We start from the raw sequence: 18,661 nt of genomic DNA, 5'->3' as shown, positions 1-18,661 counted from the left end.
TACAATCTGGTGGAAAACATATGGGTGGTCATGGGCAATAACCAAACAAACTGTCTGTGTTGACAGGTGTAACCACAATCCCAACACCACCATCCCTGTGTGTCATGAGGAAGAACTGTATGAGAGCTCCGGATACTGTGGCATCCTCCTGGATCCATCAAGTCCCTTTGCCGTGTGCCACCCAAGGGTCAACCCCAATGTAAGACAGCACACACACATTCACACACAGACACACACTAAATCCAGATTTTCTGTGTTTATATTGTACATTTATAGTCTGATTGAGCCACAGAAGCTGGTGCCCTTCTATAAGTCTGGTTCTAGTGAAACACTGGCTTTGACTCACTTTTCTAAAGTGAAAACAGGAGACCAAACATTACCTTGTATTTAAGATGAAGACACAATGGAGATCATAACTTCATAAACTATCTGTGTGTTTTCAGAATTACTTCAGAGATTGTGTGTTTGATCTGTGCGCCCTGGGTGGAGCCAAGCCTATACTGTGTGAAGCCATTGAAGCCTACGTGAATGAATGCCAGGACCGTGGGGTCGACATTGGACCCTGGAGAAATGAAACTTTCTGTCGTGAGTGTTTGGTGAAAGGAACAAAATCACCGTGAACAGGTTTAACAAATTTAGGAGACCTGCAGTGAAGCAGCTGGACCTGAAAAGCTGACCCTCTGTTGATCGACCTGTATTTTGATTGATTTTAGATTTGTACTCCAACAGTTTATTGACAATAGATGATTATCAATAGTAGCAAAAATCATGAGTAGAATCGATGGCACAGATTGATCTTCTGTCGTGAGATTAATGCTTCCCTACTCATTAGTAAATTCTCCGTCCCATCTCCTTCTAGCTCCTAGCTGCCCCCCCAACAGCCACTACAGTCCCTGTGCGGACCCCTGTCAAGAGACTTGTACTGGGAAACCTCCTTCCTGTGGTGGACCTTGCTCAGAAGCCTGTGTGTGTGACCCCGGCTATGTCCTGAGCGCTGGAAAATGTGTCAAGAGAGATTCTTGTGGCTGCAGACATAACGGCCAGTATTATGAGGTACAGTGAAGTTGGTCTGATAGGCTATCATCATCATTTGGTGCTGCAGTCATTCAGTCCTACCCAACACCACACGCACCCTCAGACAGGATGTTTCAAGACATGCTGGGAAACGCAACCACCTGTTCCTCAAGATGGTTCATCGTATAGTTCAGTGAATTCCTGTGTTTTGTGTGTGTGTGTGTGTCAGCCTGGACAGGAGTTCTACCTGGAGAACTGTCAGATCAAGTGTAGGTGTGATGCTCCCTTTGTCACCTGTGCGGCCTCTGACTGTCCCCCATTACACGAATGTAAAGTCCAGGGTGGAGAGCTGGGATGTTATCCCACTGGTGAGTTTACACCCACTGCATTACAACCAGTCCTGACTTGGATATTAATTATACACTACAGAAAGTGATGCAATATATTGCCCAGATCTCAAATCATTTTCATTCAATCTAACCCCAGACACTGAGGATACATTTTTATTTTGACTGTGTTGTTGATTCCATTTAAGCTTTCAAACAACCACTACTTTGATAGAGGAGCAGTGAGAATTGCCAGTGTCTCTGAAGAGTACCCCAACCTCTCTATCTCAGCACAAACTACCCAACAAATCATTCTGTGATTGTCTTTGAATAAATGAAATTTCTTGAAGTGTTTTCTCAATCACTATTCAAACTCTTTCTTTCAGTAGTTTGCATTGTTCATTTGTGGTTTTGATCAAGACTAAACTGATTCTGCTGCAGCAGTCCTACAAGTATTATAGTTTGTCAAATTATACATTTATTTTCATCCACTTGTCCACGTACGGGTTGGTGGGACATCAGTGTCAGCAGAGAGATCCACATGTACCTCTAACAAGTAACCTGCAGTACTTGTTGTGGGTATTCCAAGGTGTTCCAAAGACGGATGAGATATATATTCTCTCCAGCACATTTTTGAATCAACCCCACAGTCTCCTCCCAGTGAAACTTAACTGGAAAATGACTAGCCAGTACCTGTCAGCTGCTTAAGGAGTGCCACCACCTGTCAATATATGGTGAGACTTCTTGATCTGATGGTCTCCCTTCCTGTTTGTGACAGACGCTGGAAACTGGTTCTTTTGGACGCAGTGTCTCAAGCAACCTTTGGAAAGCAGTCAAAGTTCACCTCACTTTAGCAGTCATGTCCTTTCTCTCACACAGAATCCAACATATCACTGGGTGGTGATTAGCTCAGAGTTCAGCAACTTTCTTTACCTGAGTGCCTGGAAAATAAGGAGATGTCGAGAACATGTGGTTGTTGATCTGATGATACAACTTCAGAATTGATCAAGCACTTCTATCTTCAGGTGTTGGGTGCCATCACACTTATGAACACCTTTATGTGTCAACATTGTGTTCAGTACAAAAAACTGGAAGTAGAACACAAGTCCAACATCACAGAGGTTTAGATCAGATAGACCATTCATCCCAGTCACATCCCTATAGCTTACGCTGTCTTTGCCAGTGTGAGCACCGAAGTTTGACAGCACAGCAATGAAGACCCCAACTGGGGTTTCCAGCAACCCTCAATCCAAGGACTTCAACAAAGTTAGATTCTGCAAACTACTGTTTGGCACAAAGGCACCCAATGACAATCAGGCAACATTTCTTGACTTAAAAGTGCAGAGAGGCAACCCTCCCTTTAGTATAGTATACTACTCTAGTATACAGGCACTGAGCTGGAGTACTGCACTTGGACCAAAACCTGCTTGTCACTTCTCAAATGAAAAAGATGATATCATCATATTCAGAGAAAATGTCCAAATTTAGAAAAAGTGACAATTTTTGTTGTGATTTTGCCAAAGGAGCAGAAAAGTAAACCCATCCCTGGTCACTGCCATTACACTGTCAGTGTTTCAGATGTGGTCTGTTGTGGACCTGTTTAAGGTGCCTGTCCCTCTTTCCTAGGTTCACAAGACTGTGTGGTGTCTGGAGATCCTCACTACAACACCTTTGACAGGAAGTTCTACAGCTTCATGGGATCATGTACCTACACACTAGCCAGAACCTGCAAGAACAGCACAGGTAGAGACAAGTTTCATTCCTTTCTTCTTAGTTAATTTTGTTCCACTGAACCTGAAAGGACTTTCAATTGTTTCCTGTCAAGCACAGTTTTATACTACATGTTTTTTCATAGGTTGGGAAGGGTTAAAACAAGCTGAGAAATGAGTCTACTGAAATTACATCCTGTTATAAATGTATGGTGATGTTGTTCCTGTGCAGGTCCTTGGTTCTCAGTGGAGGGAAAGAATGAAAACAGAGGATTGTCACATGTGTCCTACCTGAGAAAACTCTATGTGACTGTGAATGAAGACACTGTGACCCTGATGAAGGGCAGGAGGACACTGGTCAGTACTGGGAACACTGGAACCAGTGCTCTGCATGTTTTTATCTCATCTTCAATTCCTTGACTTTTATCTTTTTAAGTCATCATCCTAGAAGTCTGTCCCCACTCTTCATCATCCTCACTCTTCCCTGTTCCCATTTCCTTGATGTGGATGACTCTACTTTTCTCTTTGTCAGCACAAAATGAGAGACACATTTCATCATTACTCAGCCAGAGAGGGAAAATGTCTTTTCCTTAAACTGGTTTCATACCCATGTCTTAGGATCTCTGTACCTGAACCCTCTGTGTACCCTAACCCTCTTTCTACTTGTATCCTTGTTTACCATCACCCTGGTTTCCCTGTATTCCTTATTTATCTGGGCTGTTGTTTACCTGTACCCTTGTTTACCTGTACCCTTGTTTACCTGTACCCTAGTTTACCTGTACTGATTGTTTACCTCTACCCTTGTTGACCTGTACCCTTGTTGACCTGTACCCTAGTTTACCTGTACTGATTGTTTACCTCTACCCTTGTTGACCTGTACCTCTCTGTCTTCTCTCTTGCAGGTGAATGGATTACAGGTGTCCCTCCCTCACTCCCCCTCTCCTCTCATCTCTCTCAGTCTTGCTGGTCAGTTTGTTATCCTGCAGACGTCCTTTGGTCTCAAGGTGCGCTGGGATGGAAACCATTACGCCCAGATCTCAGTGCCCAGGTTGGTATCGAGGTTTGAGGTCACGTTGCTTCACATGACTATTGTCTGACCTTAATAAGTGAATACCAAAGAGGTTTATGATGTAAAAAATTCATTTTCTGACTAACATCAAGGTCATTTACTTACACTATCAATGAATCCTCCCATCATTTTTGTTACTTGAATTACATTAAGGAGCTCAACAGGATTGTTCTAAGTCTACTGAAGACATTTCTCTACTTCTACTAATCCCATCGTCTCTCTGTCTCTGTCCCTCCAGCTCTTACTCCAACCAGATGTGTGGTCTCTGTGGTGACTATGATGGAAACCCAGACAACGACTTCACCAAACCAGATGGGACTCTGATAGGAAATGTCAACGACTTTGGGAACAGCTGGCAGACGGCGGAGGATGAGGATGAATCGTGAGTTTACATCTATGTGACCTCATCTCCTACAAACATATGAGTGACAAACTCCAGCATGTGATTTTGCTCATCATGTCATGTGACCAGGCCAATGGACAGATTCAGTATCTCTATACCCATTCTGCTGCTGATACATTTGGATTGACACAAAAAGAGTGATAAAAGCTACACCTACTGTCCTGATACTTTATACACGTAAAGCAATGTGGACCAGCACACAAACAGGATTTTTAGTAAAACATGAATTAGTTTGTAGTGCCATTATCAATATTATCTAAACAAAATTTCATTTTATCAAGACGTTTAATTGCTGTGCTCGTTTTGAAGTTACACGTTTTGTGGCAACACTAATGAAAATATGGAATATGACCTGTTGTCACCTTGTTTCTATTGATCAGATGTACCCCTGGCACCACACCCGACCCAGGCTGTGACCCCGCACTGGAGGCAGAGGTGGTGAAACCGGACAAGTGTGGCAAGATAAAAGACCCTGCTGGACCCTTCAGGTACGGAAAGAGATATTTTTTGTCCCAAGTTTAATTTACGTTGAATTTTTTAGGAATATCTATGATTTTAAGCATCTTTTCACTAATGCATGAGCGTTTATAATGAAGTTTGAAAGCAGTGGCTTAATGTTACAAGTGATGTATGAAATATGAAAGTGTTAAAACAACAATAATAATATACTGATGTGTAAAATATGGTTTAATAACCATTTAAGTGTGGGTCGTAAGTATTTGGACAGTTGCTCCTCAACCAGTAAGTGCTTGTGTCTCTTCCAGGGACTGCATCAGTCTAGTGGACCCCTCTCCGTTCTTCCAGAGCTGTGTGTATGACATGTGTCAGTTCAGCGGACAACAGCATGTATTGTGTGACCAGCTCCAGGCCTACACTGATGTTTGCCAGAGTGCTGGAGCCAAAGTCCACCCATGGAGGACTGCAGACTTCTGCCGTGAGTATTATTCAGTATGTCTTGTAACCCTTGACAACCATGCCAGTGGTACTCTGGCCTGCATGTGTCAGATATATATACATATACATGGAAAGAAAAAATAATTTCCCCATGGGGAACTGTCTTCCTTGCCACATGTGTGTGTGCATGAGCATTAGTGTTATTGATCGGTGTATGACAGCAACAATTTATAACCATAAATACTATCATCAGCATTGAAATGTCACTGTTCTCCCTTTTCTCCTGTTTTCTGCTCTTCCCTCCACCCTCACCTTCTTCCCCGTCCCTCGACCTTCATGCCTCTGCCTCTCCATGTAGGTCTGGACTGTCCTCCCAACAGCTCCTACTCCTTATGTGTGAGCTCCTGTCCAGAGACGTGTCTCAGTGTGGTTGGACCGCCTGGCTGTGAGGACGTTTGTGTGGAGGGTTGTGAGTGTGACCCAGGATTCATCCTCAGCAACGACAAGTGTGTAACACTGAAAGACTGTGGCTGTGTGGACGCCAGCGGATCCTACCATCCCGTAAGTGTCAATCAGGTTCTGCGTCTATGAAGAACTCAGTCATTCCACTACATCACAGATACAAAAAACTAAAAGCACAAAGACTAAAGTATTCAGTGGTACCGGGGTCACAATCAGCTCTGACATTCCTGATTGGCCAATGGGTGGGTTACCTTTAACGCTCCTCTTTAATTTTCATGGCTGATGACGAGGGACAGGCAGGTGAAATAGTGGCACGGGAATTTGTCCCAGTTCAGCCCAGTCCTAGTTTGGTGCAAAGTAGTCCGCCTGTGAAACACCTGATTCTCCCAATGACCAATTCACCTCTGTGTGTGTGTGTGTGTGTGTGTGTGTGTCAGGTGGATGATCACTGGTACTTGGAGGGTTGTGAGCAGAAGTGTTTGTGTCACAGTGGAGGTTTGACTCAGTGTCACAACAGCAGCTGTGAACCAACCACTGAGAGCTGCCAGCTACAAGATGGACAATATCAATGTCGCCCCCTTCCAACACCAGCAACTCCTGGACCAACTACACCAAATCCAGCTACGAGACCAACCACACCAGGAATATCAACTCCTACACCAACCACACCAGGAATATCAACTCCTACACCCACCACACCAGGAATATCAACTCCTACACCAACCACACCAGGAATATCAACTCCTACACCAACCACACCAGGAATATCAACTCCTACACCAACCACACCAGGAATATCAACTCCTACACCCACCACACCAGGAATATCAACTCCTACACCAACCACACCAATACCAACAACAAGTATGTCAATCATATTTAATCTTTCTCTCTTTAGTTCTATCTTTCTATCAATCTTTGTTGTTCTCTTTGTTGTATTTCCAGTGTATGCTTGTAGAGGGTCTAAGGAGTGAGTGTGGTGTTTTTGCACTATTTTCATTCTGTTTTTTCATGTGTATTCACATTTTGGTTTAAAATATAGTTTAAACACATTTAGTAGTTAAGGTTACCAATGGTGGGATATAAAAGAAAGCCAGATTATAAATCTGTGCCTACAGTACACTCGCAATGTCTCTGGTGACTTGGTAATATCTAACTGAGATCTAGAGAAACATTTGGCAGGACTTCAGACTTTATCAAAGTCCACAGAGGAAAGAGGACACATTACAGCTCTCAAGGACCAAAAGTGTGATTTAACAAAGCTGCTAGGTGTCCCTACAATGGGACACCTAGTAGGTTTAATCTGTGAATATGTAGCAGGTTCACCAGGGTTCACCTTTGTGAACCCTAGTGAAATTGACTTTATTTCTGTGAATAAACATGCTTTTATTAAAAGCATGAAATCTTCTTTTCATTCTTTCTTTCTTTCTTATTTATTCATATGAGCATGTTCCTGTCCTCTTTCCAGAGCCATGTCCTCCTAACTCAGACTACATAGACTGTGGTCCAGCTTGTATCCCCACCTGTATGGAACCCTCCACCAACTGCACTGGATTATGTATCAGTGGTTGCTTCTGCAAACCAGGGTTTGTCTTCAAAGGACATCGCTGTGTGCCACTGGAGACATGTGGGTGTCTGGATGAGCACAATAACTACTATGAGGTCAGATGTTTTCTTTATTGTCTCTATGGAAAACCCTAATCCACAAAAAGTTGGGACACTTTTTGAAATGTTTAAATACAGAAAACACTTGTGATCATTTCCAAAGTTCTAAAACCACATGACAACAGATGAATGGTTGAAAGTGAAGTGAAGTTGAACCTGTATCATCTAAGTATGGAAACATTCTACAGTCAAACCTCGGTTCTTTTTCAATGAGAAAGTCTGGGAATTTTACATCTCTGAACTCGACCAAAATTCGTCTCTCAACCAAACCGAAAGAAGCCGGGCGTACCTGAACGCGACTCACTCGGGACCCGAGTGAACTCGAATGCTCAGGATGCTTCCTCCGTAGAGCATTCGTGTTCAAAGTTCAATAGGATATCTTTTATTAAAATAAAACACAGTGTCTATTTCTACCCCTTTTTATTTATGGTAAACAGTATACAGTGCAGTTTATGGTGTAAAATAATTTTTTAAAAACTTACAAAAAGTTGTTTTTTAGACTTGCAACGGATTAAAATTATTTACATTAATTATAATGGGAAAAATAGTTTCTGGATTTTGAACAACTCGCTTTTCGAACAGCCTTCTGGAACGGATTATGTTCGACAACCGAGGGTTGACTGTACTTTCAAATGACAGCAGTTATTCTCCTCACTTCCCAAACTCTTCCAGAGTGTAAGAGAAAGAGCTGAAGAACACAGAGGAAAGTGTGACCCTTACTGACTTTAACAACCAACAAATTCTGATTAAGAGAAAACAAATTCAAGGAACACTTTCATATTTCTGGATCATCATTTGAAATATTTTCACTTGTCATGTCATCCTGTTTTCCTCTATGTATAACACAGAGTCCAAACTTTTTTGGAAATGGAGATGTTCCTACATTACTGCTCAACAGAACAGAGCACAATCGAAGTTCTGGTCACATTAAGGACCTCTACTGATCCTTACTTCTGTGTGTTTCAGCCTGGGGAGATCTTTTTTGGTCCCGACTGTTTAACCATGTGTCGCTGTGCCGGGAACTACACTTTGGAATGTGTTGCTAACTCCTGTGAACCCACTGAAGAGTGTCGTGAAGTCAACGGTGTCACAGGCTGCCATCGTAAAGGTAACAACATCCTGTTCATTTTCAAGGCTTGGTGGTACAAGCAGCTCAAAATGTTCTACAACCTTATGGAACAATTAGCAATTAAAGATATTTGCCTCAACAGTCCTTATTTGAGTATAAATGCTGTTAATATCTAATACCACTAAAGGAAACAGGGCTCTCCTTGTCTTTAACTGATGAGACACATTACATCAAACTCATACACTTTATCCTGAATGTTCCTACAGGTTTTTCCACATGCATAGCAACTAGTGACCCCCACTACACCAGCTTTGACAAACGCAGCTACAGCTTCATGGGCAACTGCAGCTACTTGATGTCATCATCCTGCGATGCAACAAACTTGACATACTTTGAGGTCTATGCAGACAATGAAAACCGCTATAACACGCACACCATCTCCTATGTGAAGGCTGCACATGTTCATGTGCAAATGGTGAAAATCTCCATCCTCAAAGGTGGCACTGTGCAGGTAAGAATGGAGAGAAGGAACGAGTGGAACATCTTTTTCTTTGGTGACGAGTGGCATCGTAGCTGTAGGTTGAACATTCTGTATGGACGGATTCAGAGAAAGAGTCGTCACCATTTGCTGCTTCCCCATCAGGTGAATGGGACCAACGTAAACCTGCCGGTGACTCCAGCCGCTGGCGTCTCTGTGTTCAAGTCAGGAAGGCACTACACAGTGTCCACCCGCTTTGGTTTGACTGTTCGCTATGATGGAAACCACTTCATGGACATTAAAGTGATCAAAGAGTGAGTGAGGACTGCTGCTGTCATGAGAGACTCCATCTACAGATGTATAGATATGTAGATACAGCTTCATATTGATTCCAGCATTATGCTGTCATTATTATTATTATTATTATTACTAATTTGTTGTTGTGGATATTAGTAGTAGTAGTCAATAACCACCTGACCCAGTGCCTAAGACACACACACACACAAATGTATATACTTAATATAAAATTTTGTATAAACTTTATGTACACTGTCTTTGTTTTAGCTACCAGAACAAACTGTGTGGTCTGTGTGGAAATTACAATGAAGACTCGAAAGATGACTTCCGTAAACCAGATGGGTCACTTGCCAGCAGTGCCAATGACTTTGGACACAGCTGGAACACTGACCCTAAGTGAGTGGCAGATATTAGCATTTCTATAGACATCCACGTTAGTTACATGTTACACAAACATGAAATTACATTCCAGGAGTGTGTTCCCAGGAATCTGGAGAGATGATAAGAAGATTTTTGGGGGGATAGGAATCATGTGAATTATGGAATACTTCAAAATATTACAATCTGGTGGAAAACATATGGGTGGTCATGGGCAATAACCAAACAAACTGTCTGTGTTGACAGGTGTAACCACAATCCCAACACCACCATCCCTGTGTGTCATGAGGAAGAACTGTATGAGAGCTCCGGATACTGTGGCATCCTCCTGGATCCATCAAGTCCCTTTGCCGTGTGCCACCCAAGGGTCAGCCCCAATGTAAGACAGCACACACACATTCACACACAGACACACACTAAATCCAGATTTTCTGTGTTTATATTGTACATTTATAGTCTGATTGAGCCACAGAACCTGGTGCCCTTCTATAAGTCTGGTTCTAGTGAAACACTGGCTTTGACTCACTTTTCTAAAGTGAAAACAGGAGACCAAACATTACCTTGTATTTAAGATGAAGACACAATGGAGATCATAACTTCATAAACTATCTGTGTGTTTTCAGAATTACTTCAGAGATTGTGTGTTTGATCTGTGCGCCCTGGGTGGAGCCAAGCCTATACTGTGTGAAGCCATTGAAGCCTACGTGAATGAATGCCAGGACCGTGGGGTCGACATTGGACCCTGGAGAAATGAAACTTTCTGTCGTGAGTGTTTGGTGAAAGGAACAAAATCACCGTGAACAGGTTTAACAAATTTAGGAGACCTGCAGTGAAGCAGCTGGACCTGAAAAGCTGACCCTCTGTTGATCGACCTGTATTTTGATTGATTTTAGATTTGTACTCCAACAGTTTATTGACAATAGATGATTATCAATAGTAGCAAAAATCATGAGTAGAATTGATGGCACAGATTGATCTTCTGTCGTGAGATTAATGCTTCCCTACTCATTAGTAAATTCTCCGTCCCATCTGCTTCTAGCTCCTAGCTGCCCCCCCAACAGCCACTACAGTCCCTGTGCGGACCCCTGTCAAGAGACTTGTACTGGGAAACCTCCTTCCTGTGGTGGACCTTGCTCAGAAGCCTGTGTGTGTGACCCCGGCTATGTCCTGAGCGCTGGAAAATGTGTCAAGAGAGATTCTTGTGGCTGCAGACATAACGGCCAGTATTATGAGGTACAGTGAAGTTGGTCTGATAGGCTATCATCATCATTTGGTGCTGCAGTCATTCAGTCCTACCCAACACCACACGCACCCTCAGACAGGATGTTTCAAGACATGCTGGGAAACGCAACCACCTGTTCCCCAAGATGGTTCATCGTATAGTTCAGTGAATTCCTGTGTTTTGTGTGTGTGTGTGTCAGCCTGGACAGGAGTTCTACCTGGAGAACTGTCAGATCAAGTGTAGGTGTGATGCTCCCTTTGTCACCTGTGCGGCCTCTGACTGTCCCCCATTACACGAATGTAAAGTCCAGGGTGGAGAGCTGGGATGTTATCCCACTGGTGAGTTTACACCCACTGCATTACAACCAGTCCTGACTTGGATATTAATTATACACTACAAAAAGTGATGCAATATATTGCCCAGATCTCAAATCATTTTCATTCATTCTAACCCCAGACACTGAGGATACATTTTTATTTTGACTGTGTTGTTGATTCCATTTAAGCTTTCAAACAACCACTACTTTGATAGAGGAGCAGTGAGAATTGCCAGTGTCTCTGAAGAGTACCCCAACCTCTCTATCTCAGCACAAACTACCCAACAAATCATTCTGTGATTGTCTTTGAATAAATGAAATTTCTTGAAGTGTTTTCTCAATCACTATTCAAACTCTTTCTTTCAGTAGTTTGCATTGTTCATTTGTGGTTTTGATCAAGACTAAACTGATTCTGCTGCAGCAGTCCTACAAGTATTATAGTTTGTCAAATTATACATTTATTTTCATCCACTTGTCCACGTACGGGTTGGTGGGACATCAGTGTCAGCAGAGAGATCCACATGTACCTCTAACAAGTAACCTGCAGTACTTGTTGTGGGTATTCCAAGGTGTTCCAAAGACGGATGAGATATATATTCTCTCCAGCACATTTTTGAATCAACCCCACAGTCTCCTCCCAGTGAAACTTAACTGGAAAATGACTAGCCAGTACCTGTCAGCTGCTTAAGGAGTGCCACCACCTGTCAATATATGGTGAGACTTCTTGATCTGATGGTCTCCCTTCCTGTTTGTGACAGACGCTGGAAACTGGTTCTTTTGGACGCAGTGTCTCAAGCAACCTTTGGAAAGCAGTCAAAGTTCACCTCACTTTAGCAGTCATGTCCTTTCTCTCACACAGAATCCAACATATCACTGGGTGGTGATTAGCTCAGAGTTCAGCAACTTTCTTTACCTGAGTGCCTGGAAAATAAGGAGATGTCGAGAACATGTGGTTGTTGATCTGATGATACAACTTCAGAATTGATCAAGCACTTCTATCTTCAGGTGTTGGGTGCCATCACACTTATGAACACCTTTATGTGTCAACATTGTGTTCAGTACAAAAAACTGGAAGTAGAACACAAGTCCAACATCACAGAGGTTTAGATCAGATAGACCATTCATCCCAGTCACATCCCTATAGCTTACGCTGTCTTTGCCAGTGTGAGCACCGAAGTTTGACAGCACAGCAATGAAGACCCCAACTGGGGTTTCCAGCAACCCTCAATCCAAGGACTTCAACAAAGTTAGATTCTGCAAACTACTGTTTGGCACAAAGGCACCCAATGACAATCAGGCAACATTTCTTGACTTAAAAGTGCAGAGAGGCAACCCTCCCTTTAGTATAGTATACTACTCTAGTATACAGGCACTGAGCTGGAGTACTGCACTTGGACCAAAACCTGCTTGTCACTTCTCAAATGAAAAAGATGATATCATCATATTCAGAGAAAATGTCCAAATTTAGAAAAAGTGACAATTTTTGTTGTGATTTTGCCGAAGGAGCAGAAAAGTAAACCCATCCCTGGTCACTGCCATTACACTGTCAGTGTTTCAGATGTGGTCTGTTGTGGACCTGTTTAAGGTGCCTGTCCCTCTTTCCTAGGTTCACAAGACTGTGTGGTGTCTGGAGATCCTCACTACAACACCTTTGACAGGAAGTTCTACAGCTTCATGGGATCATGTACCTACACACTAGCCAGAACCTGCAAGAACAGCACAGGTAGAAACAAGTTTCATTCCTTTCTTCTTAGTTAATTTTGTTCCACTGAACCTGAAAGGACTTTCAATTGTTTCCTGTCAAGCACAGTTTTATACTACATGTTTTTTCATAGGTTGGGAAGGGTTAAAACAAGCTGAGAAATGAGTCTACTGAAATTACATCCTGTTATAAATGTATGGTGATGTTGTTCCTGTGCAGGTCCTTGGTTCTCAGTGGAGGGAAAGAATGAAAACAGAGGATTGTCACATGTGTCCTACCTGAGAAAACTCTATGTGACTGTGAATGAAGACACTGTGACCCTGATGAAGGGCAGGAGGACACTGGTCAGTACTGGGAACACTGGAACCAGTGCTCTGCATGTTTTTATCTCATCTTCAATTCCTTGACTTTTATCTTTTTAAGTCATCATCCTAGAAGTCTGTCCCCACTCTTCATCTTCCTCACTCTTCCCTGTTCCCATTTCCTTGATGTGGATGACTCTACTTTTCTCTTTGTCAGCACAAAATGAGAGACACATTTCATCATTACTCAGCCAGAGAGGGAAAATGTCTTTTCCTTAAACTGGTTTCATACCCATGTCTTAGGATCTCTGTACCTGAACCCTCTGTGTACCCTAACCCTCTTTCTACTTGTATCCTTGTTTACCATCACCCTGGTTTCCCTGTATTCCTTATTTATCTGGGCTGTTGTTTACCTGTACCCTTGTTTACCTGTACCCTTGTTGACCTGTACCCTAGTTTACCTGTACTGATTGTTTACCTCTACCCTTGTTTACCTCTACCCTTGTTTACCTGTACCCTTGTTTACCTGTACCCTTGTTGACCTGTACCCTAGTTTACCTGTACTGATTGTTTACCTCTACCCTTGTTGACCTGTACCCTTGTTGACCTGTACCCTAGTTTACCTGTACTGATTGTTTACCTCTACCCTTGTTGACCTGTACCTCTCTGTCTTCTCTCTTGCAGGTGAATGGATTACAGGTGTCCCTCCCTCACTCCCCCTCTCCTCTCATCTCTCTCAGTCTTGCTGGTCAGTTTGTTATCCTGCAGACGTCCTTTGGTCTCAAGGTGCGCTGGGATGGAAACCATTACGCCCAGATCTCAGTGCCCAGGTTGGTATCGAGGTTTGAGGTCACGTTGCTTCACATGACTATTGTCTGACCTTAATAAGTGAATACCAAAGAGGTTTATGATGTGAAAAATTCATTTTCTGACTAACATCAAGGTCATTTACTTACACTATCAATGAATCCTCCCATCATTTTTGTTACTTGAATTACATTAAGGAGCTCAACAGGATTGTTCTAAGTCTACTGAAGACATTTCTCTACTTCTACTAATCCCATCGTCTCTCTGTCTCTGTCCCTCCAGCTCTTACTCCAACCAGATGTGTGGTCTCTGTGGTGACTATGATGGAAACCCAGACAACGACTTCACCAAACCAGATGGGACTCTGATAGGAAATGTCAACGACTTTGGGAACAGCTGGCAGACGGAGGAGGATGAGGATGAATCGTGAGTTTACATCTATGTGACCTCATCTCCTACAAACATATGAGTGACAAACTCCAGCATGTGATTTTGCTCATCATGTCATGTGACCAGGCCAATGGACAGATTCAGTATCTGTATACCCATTCTGCTGCTGATACATTTGGATTGACACAAAAAGAGTGATAAAAGCTACACCTACTGTCCTGATACTTTATACACGTAAAGCAATGTGGACCAGCACACAAACAGGATTTTTAGTAAAACATGAATTAGTTTGTAGTGCCATTATCAATATTATCTAAACAAAATTTCATTTTATCAAGACGTTTAATTGCTGTGCTCGTTTTGAAGTTACACGTTTTGTGGCAACACTAATGAAAATATGGAATATGACCTGTTGTCACCTTGTTTCTATTGATCAGATGTACCCCTGGCACCACACCCGACCCAGGCTGTGACCCCGCACTGGAGGCAGAGGTGGTGAAACCGGACAAGTGTGGCAAGATAAAAGACCCTGCTGGACCCTTCAGGTACGGAAAGAGATATTTTTTGTCCCAAGTTTAATTTACGTTGAATTTTTTAGGAATATCTATGATTTTAAGCATCTTTTCACTAATGCATGAGCGTTTATAATGAAGTTTGAAAGCAGTGGCTTAATGTTACAAGTGATGTATGAAATATGAAAGTGTTAAAACAACAATAATAATATACTGATGTGTAAAATATGGTTTAATAACCATTTAAGTGGGGGTCGTAAGTATTTGGACAGTTGCTCTTCAACCAGTAAGTGCTTGTGTCTCTTCCAGGGACTGCATCAGTCTAGTGGACCCCTCTCCGTTCTTCCAGAGCTGTGTGTATGACATGTGTCAGTTCAGCGGACAACAGCATGTATTGTGTGACCAGCTCCAGGCCTACACTGATGTTTGCCAGAGTGCTGGAGCCAAAGTCCACCCATGGAGGACTGCAGACTTCTGCCGTGAGTATTATTCAGTATGTCTTGTAACCCTTGACAACCATGCCAGTGGTACTCTGGCCTGCATGTGTCAGATATATATACATATACATGGAAAGAAAAAATAATTTCCCCATGGGGAACTGTCTTCCTTGCCACATGTGTGTGTGCATGAGCATTAGTGTTATTGATCGGTGTATGACAGCAACAATTTATAACCATAAATACTATCATCAGCATTGAAATGTCACTGTTCTCCCTTTTCTCCTGTTTTCTGCTCTTCCCTCCACCCTCACCTTCTTCCCCGTCCCTCGACCTTCATGCCTCTGCCTCTCCATGCAGGTCTGGACTGTCCTCCCAACAGCTCCTACTCCTTATGTGTGAGCTCCTGTCCAGAGACGTGTCTCAGTGTGGTTGGACCGCCTGGCTGTGAGGACGTTTGTGTGGAGGGTTGTGAGTGTGACCCAGGATTCATCCTCAGCAACGACAAGTGTGTAACACTGAAAGACTGTGGCTGTGTGGACGCCAGCGGATCCTACCATCCCGTAAGTGTCAATCAGGTTCTGCGTCTATGAAGAACTCAGTCATTCCACTACATCACAGATACAAAAAACTAAAAGCACAAAGACTAAAGTATTCAGTGGTACCGGGGTCACAATCAGCTCTGACATTCCTGATTGGCCAATGGGTGGGTTACCTTTAACGCTCCTCTTTAATCTTCATGGCTGATGACGAGGGACAGGCAGGTGAAATAGTGGCACGGGAATTTGTCCCAGTTCAGCCCAGTCCTAGTTTGGTGCAAAGTAGTCCACCTGTGAAACACCTGATTCTCCCAATGACCATTTCACCTCTGTGTGTGTGTGTGTGTGTGTGTGTGTGTGTGTGTGTGTGTGTGTGTGTGTGTGTGTGTGTGTGTGTGTGTGTGTGTGTGTGTGTGTCTGTGTGTGTCTGTGTGTGTGTGTGTGTGTGTGTGTGTCAGGTGGATGATCACTGGTACTTGGAGGGTTGTGAGCAGAAGTGTTTGTGTCACAGTGGAGGTTTGATTCAGTGTCACAACAGCAGCTGTGAACCAACCACTGAGAGCTGCCAGCTACAAGATGGACAATATCAATGTCGCCCCCTTCCAACACCAGCAACTCCTGGACCAACTACACCAAATCCAGCTACGAGACCAACCACACCAGGAATATCAACTCCTACACCAACCACACCAGGAATATCAACTCCTACACCCACCACACCAGGAATATCAACTCCTACACCAACCACACCAGGAATATCAACTCCTACACCAACCACACCAATACCAACAACAAGTATGTCAATCATATATAATCTTTCTTTCAATCTCTCTCTATCTTTCTTAGTCTCACTTTCTTATTCTTTTTGTTTTGTTTCCCAGTGTATGCTTGTAGAGAGTGTTTCATCTTTATTCACCTATTCGTTTAAATATGGTTTAAACACCGTCACGTTTAACAGTTAGGGTTACTAATATCAATCATGGGATGTAGAGGAAAGCCAGATTAAAAATCTGTGCCTACAGTACACTCGCAATGTTTCTGGTGTTTTGGTTAGATCTAACAGAGATCAAGAGACCTTCACCTTTGTGAACCCTGGCGAACTTGACTTGATTTCTGTGAATAAACATGCTTTTATTAAAAGTATGAAATCTTTTTTTCCTTTCTTCTTTCTTCATATGATAATCATGTTTACTCTGAGCATGTTCCTGTCCTCTTTTCAGAGCCATGTCCTCCTAACTCAGACTACATAGACTGTGGTCCAGCTTGTATCCCCACCTGTATGGAACCCTCCACTAACTGCAGTGGATCATGTATCAGTGGTTGCTTCTGCAAACCAGGGTTTGTCTTCAAAGGACGTCGCTGTGTGCCACTGGAGACATGTGGGTGTCTGGATGAGCACAATAACTATTATGAGGTCAGATGTTTTCTTTATTGTCTCTATGGAAAACCCTAATCCACAAAAAGTTGGGGCATTGTTTGAAATGTAAATAGCAAACACTTGTGATCATTTCCAAACTCTTAAAACCACATGACAACAAATGAATGGTTGAAAGTGAAGTGAAGTTGAACCTCTATCATCTAAGAATGGAAACATTCTACAGTCAAACCTCGGTTTTCGAACGCTTCTGTTCTCGACCAAATTCTTTTTCGACCAGAAAATCTGAGAATTTTACATCTCTGAACTCAACCAAAATTCGTCTCTCGACCAAACCGAAAAAAGCCGGGCGTACCTGAACGCGACTCACTCGGGAGCCGAGTGAACTCGAATGCCCAGGATGCTTCCTCCGTAGAGCATTCGTGTTCAAAGTTCGATAGGATATCTTTTATTAAAATAAAACACAGTGTCTATTTCTACCCCTTTTTATTTATGGTAAACAGTATACAGTGCAGTTTATGGTGTAAAATAATTTTTAAAAAACTTACAAAAAGTCGTTTTTTAGACTTGGAACAGATTAAAATTATTTACATTAATTATAATGGGAAAAATAGTTTCGGATTTCGAACAACTCGCTTTTCGAACAGCCTTCTGGAACGGATTATGTTCGAAAACCGAGGGTTGACTGTACTTTCAAATGACAGCAGTTATTCTCCTCACTTCCCAAACTCTTCCAGAGTGTAAGAGAAAGAGCTGAAGAACACAGAGGAAAGTGTGACCCTTACTGACTTTAACAACCAACAAATTCTGATTAAGAGAAAACAAATTCAAGGAACACTTTCATATTTCTGGATCATCATTTGAAATATTTTCACTTGTCATGTCATCCTGTTTTCCTCTATGTATAACACAGAGTCCAAACTTTTTTGGAAATGGAGATGTTCCTACATTACTGCTCAACAGAAAAGAGCACAATCGAAGTTCTGGTCACATTAAGGACCTCTACTGATCCTTACTTTTGTGTGTTTCAGCCTGGGGAGATCTTTCTTGGTCCCGACTGTTTAACCATGTGTCGCTGTGCCGGGAACTACACTTTTGAATGTGTTGCTAACTCCTGTGAACCCACTGAAGAGTGTCGTGAAGTCAGCGGTGTCACAGGCTGCCATCGTAAAGGTAACAACATCCTGTTCATTTTCAAGGCTTGGTGGTACAAGCAGCTCAAAATGTTCTACAACCTTATGGAACAATTAGCAATTAAAAATATTTGCCTCAACAGTCCTTATTTGAGTATAAAT

General features: G+C 42.6%; 2 protein-coding genes across 2 annotated transcripts in view; one reads left to right on the top strand and one right to left on the bottom strand.

Annotated features, from left to right (window-relative positions):
- The window catches only part of trappc14 (trafficking protein particle complex subunit 14), a 97,794-nt gene that overhangs the window by 9,558 nt on the left and 69,575 nt on the right, over window positions 1–18,661 (bottom strand). The gene's annotated exons all lie outside the window — the stretch shown is intronic.
- The window catches only part of zanl (zonadhesin, like), an 89,302-nt gene that overhangs the window by 8,012 nt on the left and 62,629 nt on the right, over window positions 1–18,661 (top strand). Inside the window, 31 exon segments of the mRNA XM_068308852.1 lie at window positions 67–199; window positions 444–585; window positions 860–1,053; window positions 1,244–1,382; window positions 2,967–3,083; window positions 3,282–3,406; window positions 3,952–4,097; window positions 4,357–4,500; window positions 4,902–5,009; window positions 5,286–5,455; window positions 5,774–5,976; window positions 6,315–6,450; window positions 7,346–7,539; window positions 8,509–8,650; window positions 8,878–9,122; window positions 9,255–9,403; window positions 9,654–9,782; window positions 10,011–10,143; window positions 10,388–10,529; window positions 10,804–10,997; window positions 11,186–11,324; window positions 12,909–13,025; window positions 13,224–13,348; window positions 13,991–14,136; window positions 14,396–14,539; window positions 14,941–15,048; window positions 15,325–15,494; window positions 15,813–16,015; window positions 16,450–16,602; window positions 17,214–17,405; window positions 18,398–18,539. Of these exon segments, the coding sequence (XP_068164953.1) occupies window positions 67–199; window positions 444–585; window positions 860–1,053; window positions 1,244–1,382; window positions 2,967–3,083; window positions 3,282–3,406; window positions 3,952–4,097; window positions 4,357–4,500; window positions 4,902–5,009; window positions 5,286–5,455; window positions 5,774–5,976; window positions 6,315–6,450; window positions 7,346–7,539; window positions 8,509–8,650; window positions 8,878–9,122; window positions 9,255–9,403; window positions 9,654–9,782; window positions 10,011–10,143; window positions 10,388–10,529; window positions 10,804–10,997; window positions 11,186–11,324; window positions 12,909–13,025; window positions 13,224–13,348; window positions 13,991–14,136; window positions 14,396–14,539; window positions 14,941–15,048; window positions 15,325–15,494; window positions 15,813–16,015; window positions 16,450–16,602; window positions 17,214–17,405; window positions 18,398–18,539 (4,724 nt within the window).

The sequence above is a fragment of the Antennarius striatus genome, chromosome 23 (assembly GCF_040054535.1).
Source record: "Antennarius striatus isolate MH-2024 chromosome 23, ASM4005453v1, whole genome shotgun sequence".
Taxonomy (NCBI): Eukaryota; Metazoa; Chordata; class Actinopteri; order Lophiiformes; family Antennariidae; genus Antennarius; species Antennarius striatus.
This window is presented reverse-complemented; position numbering and strand designations above follow the sequence as displayed.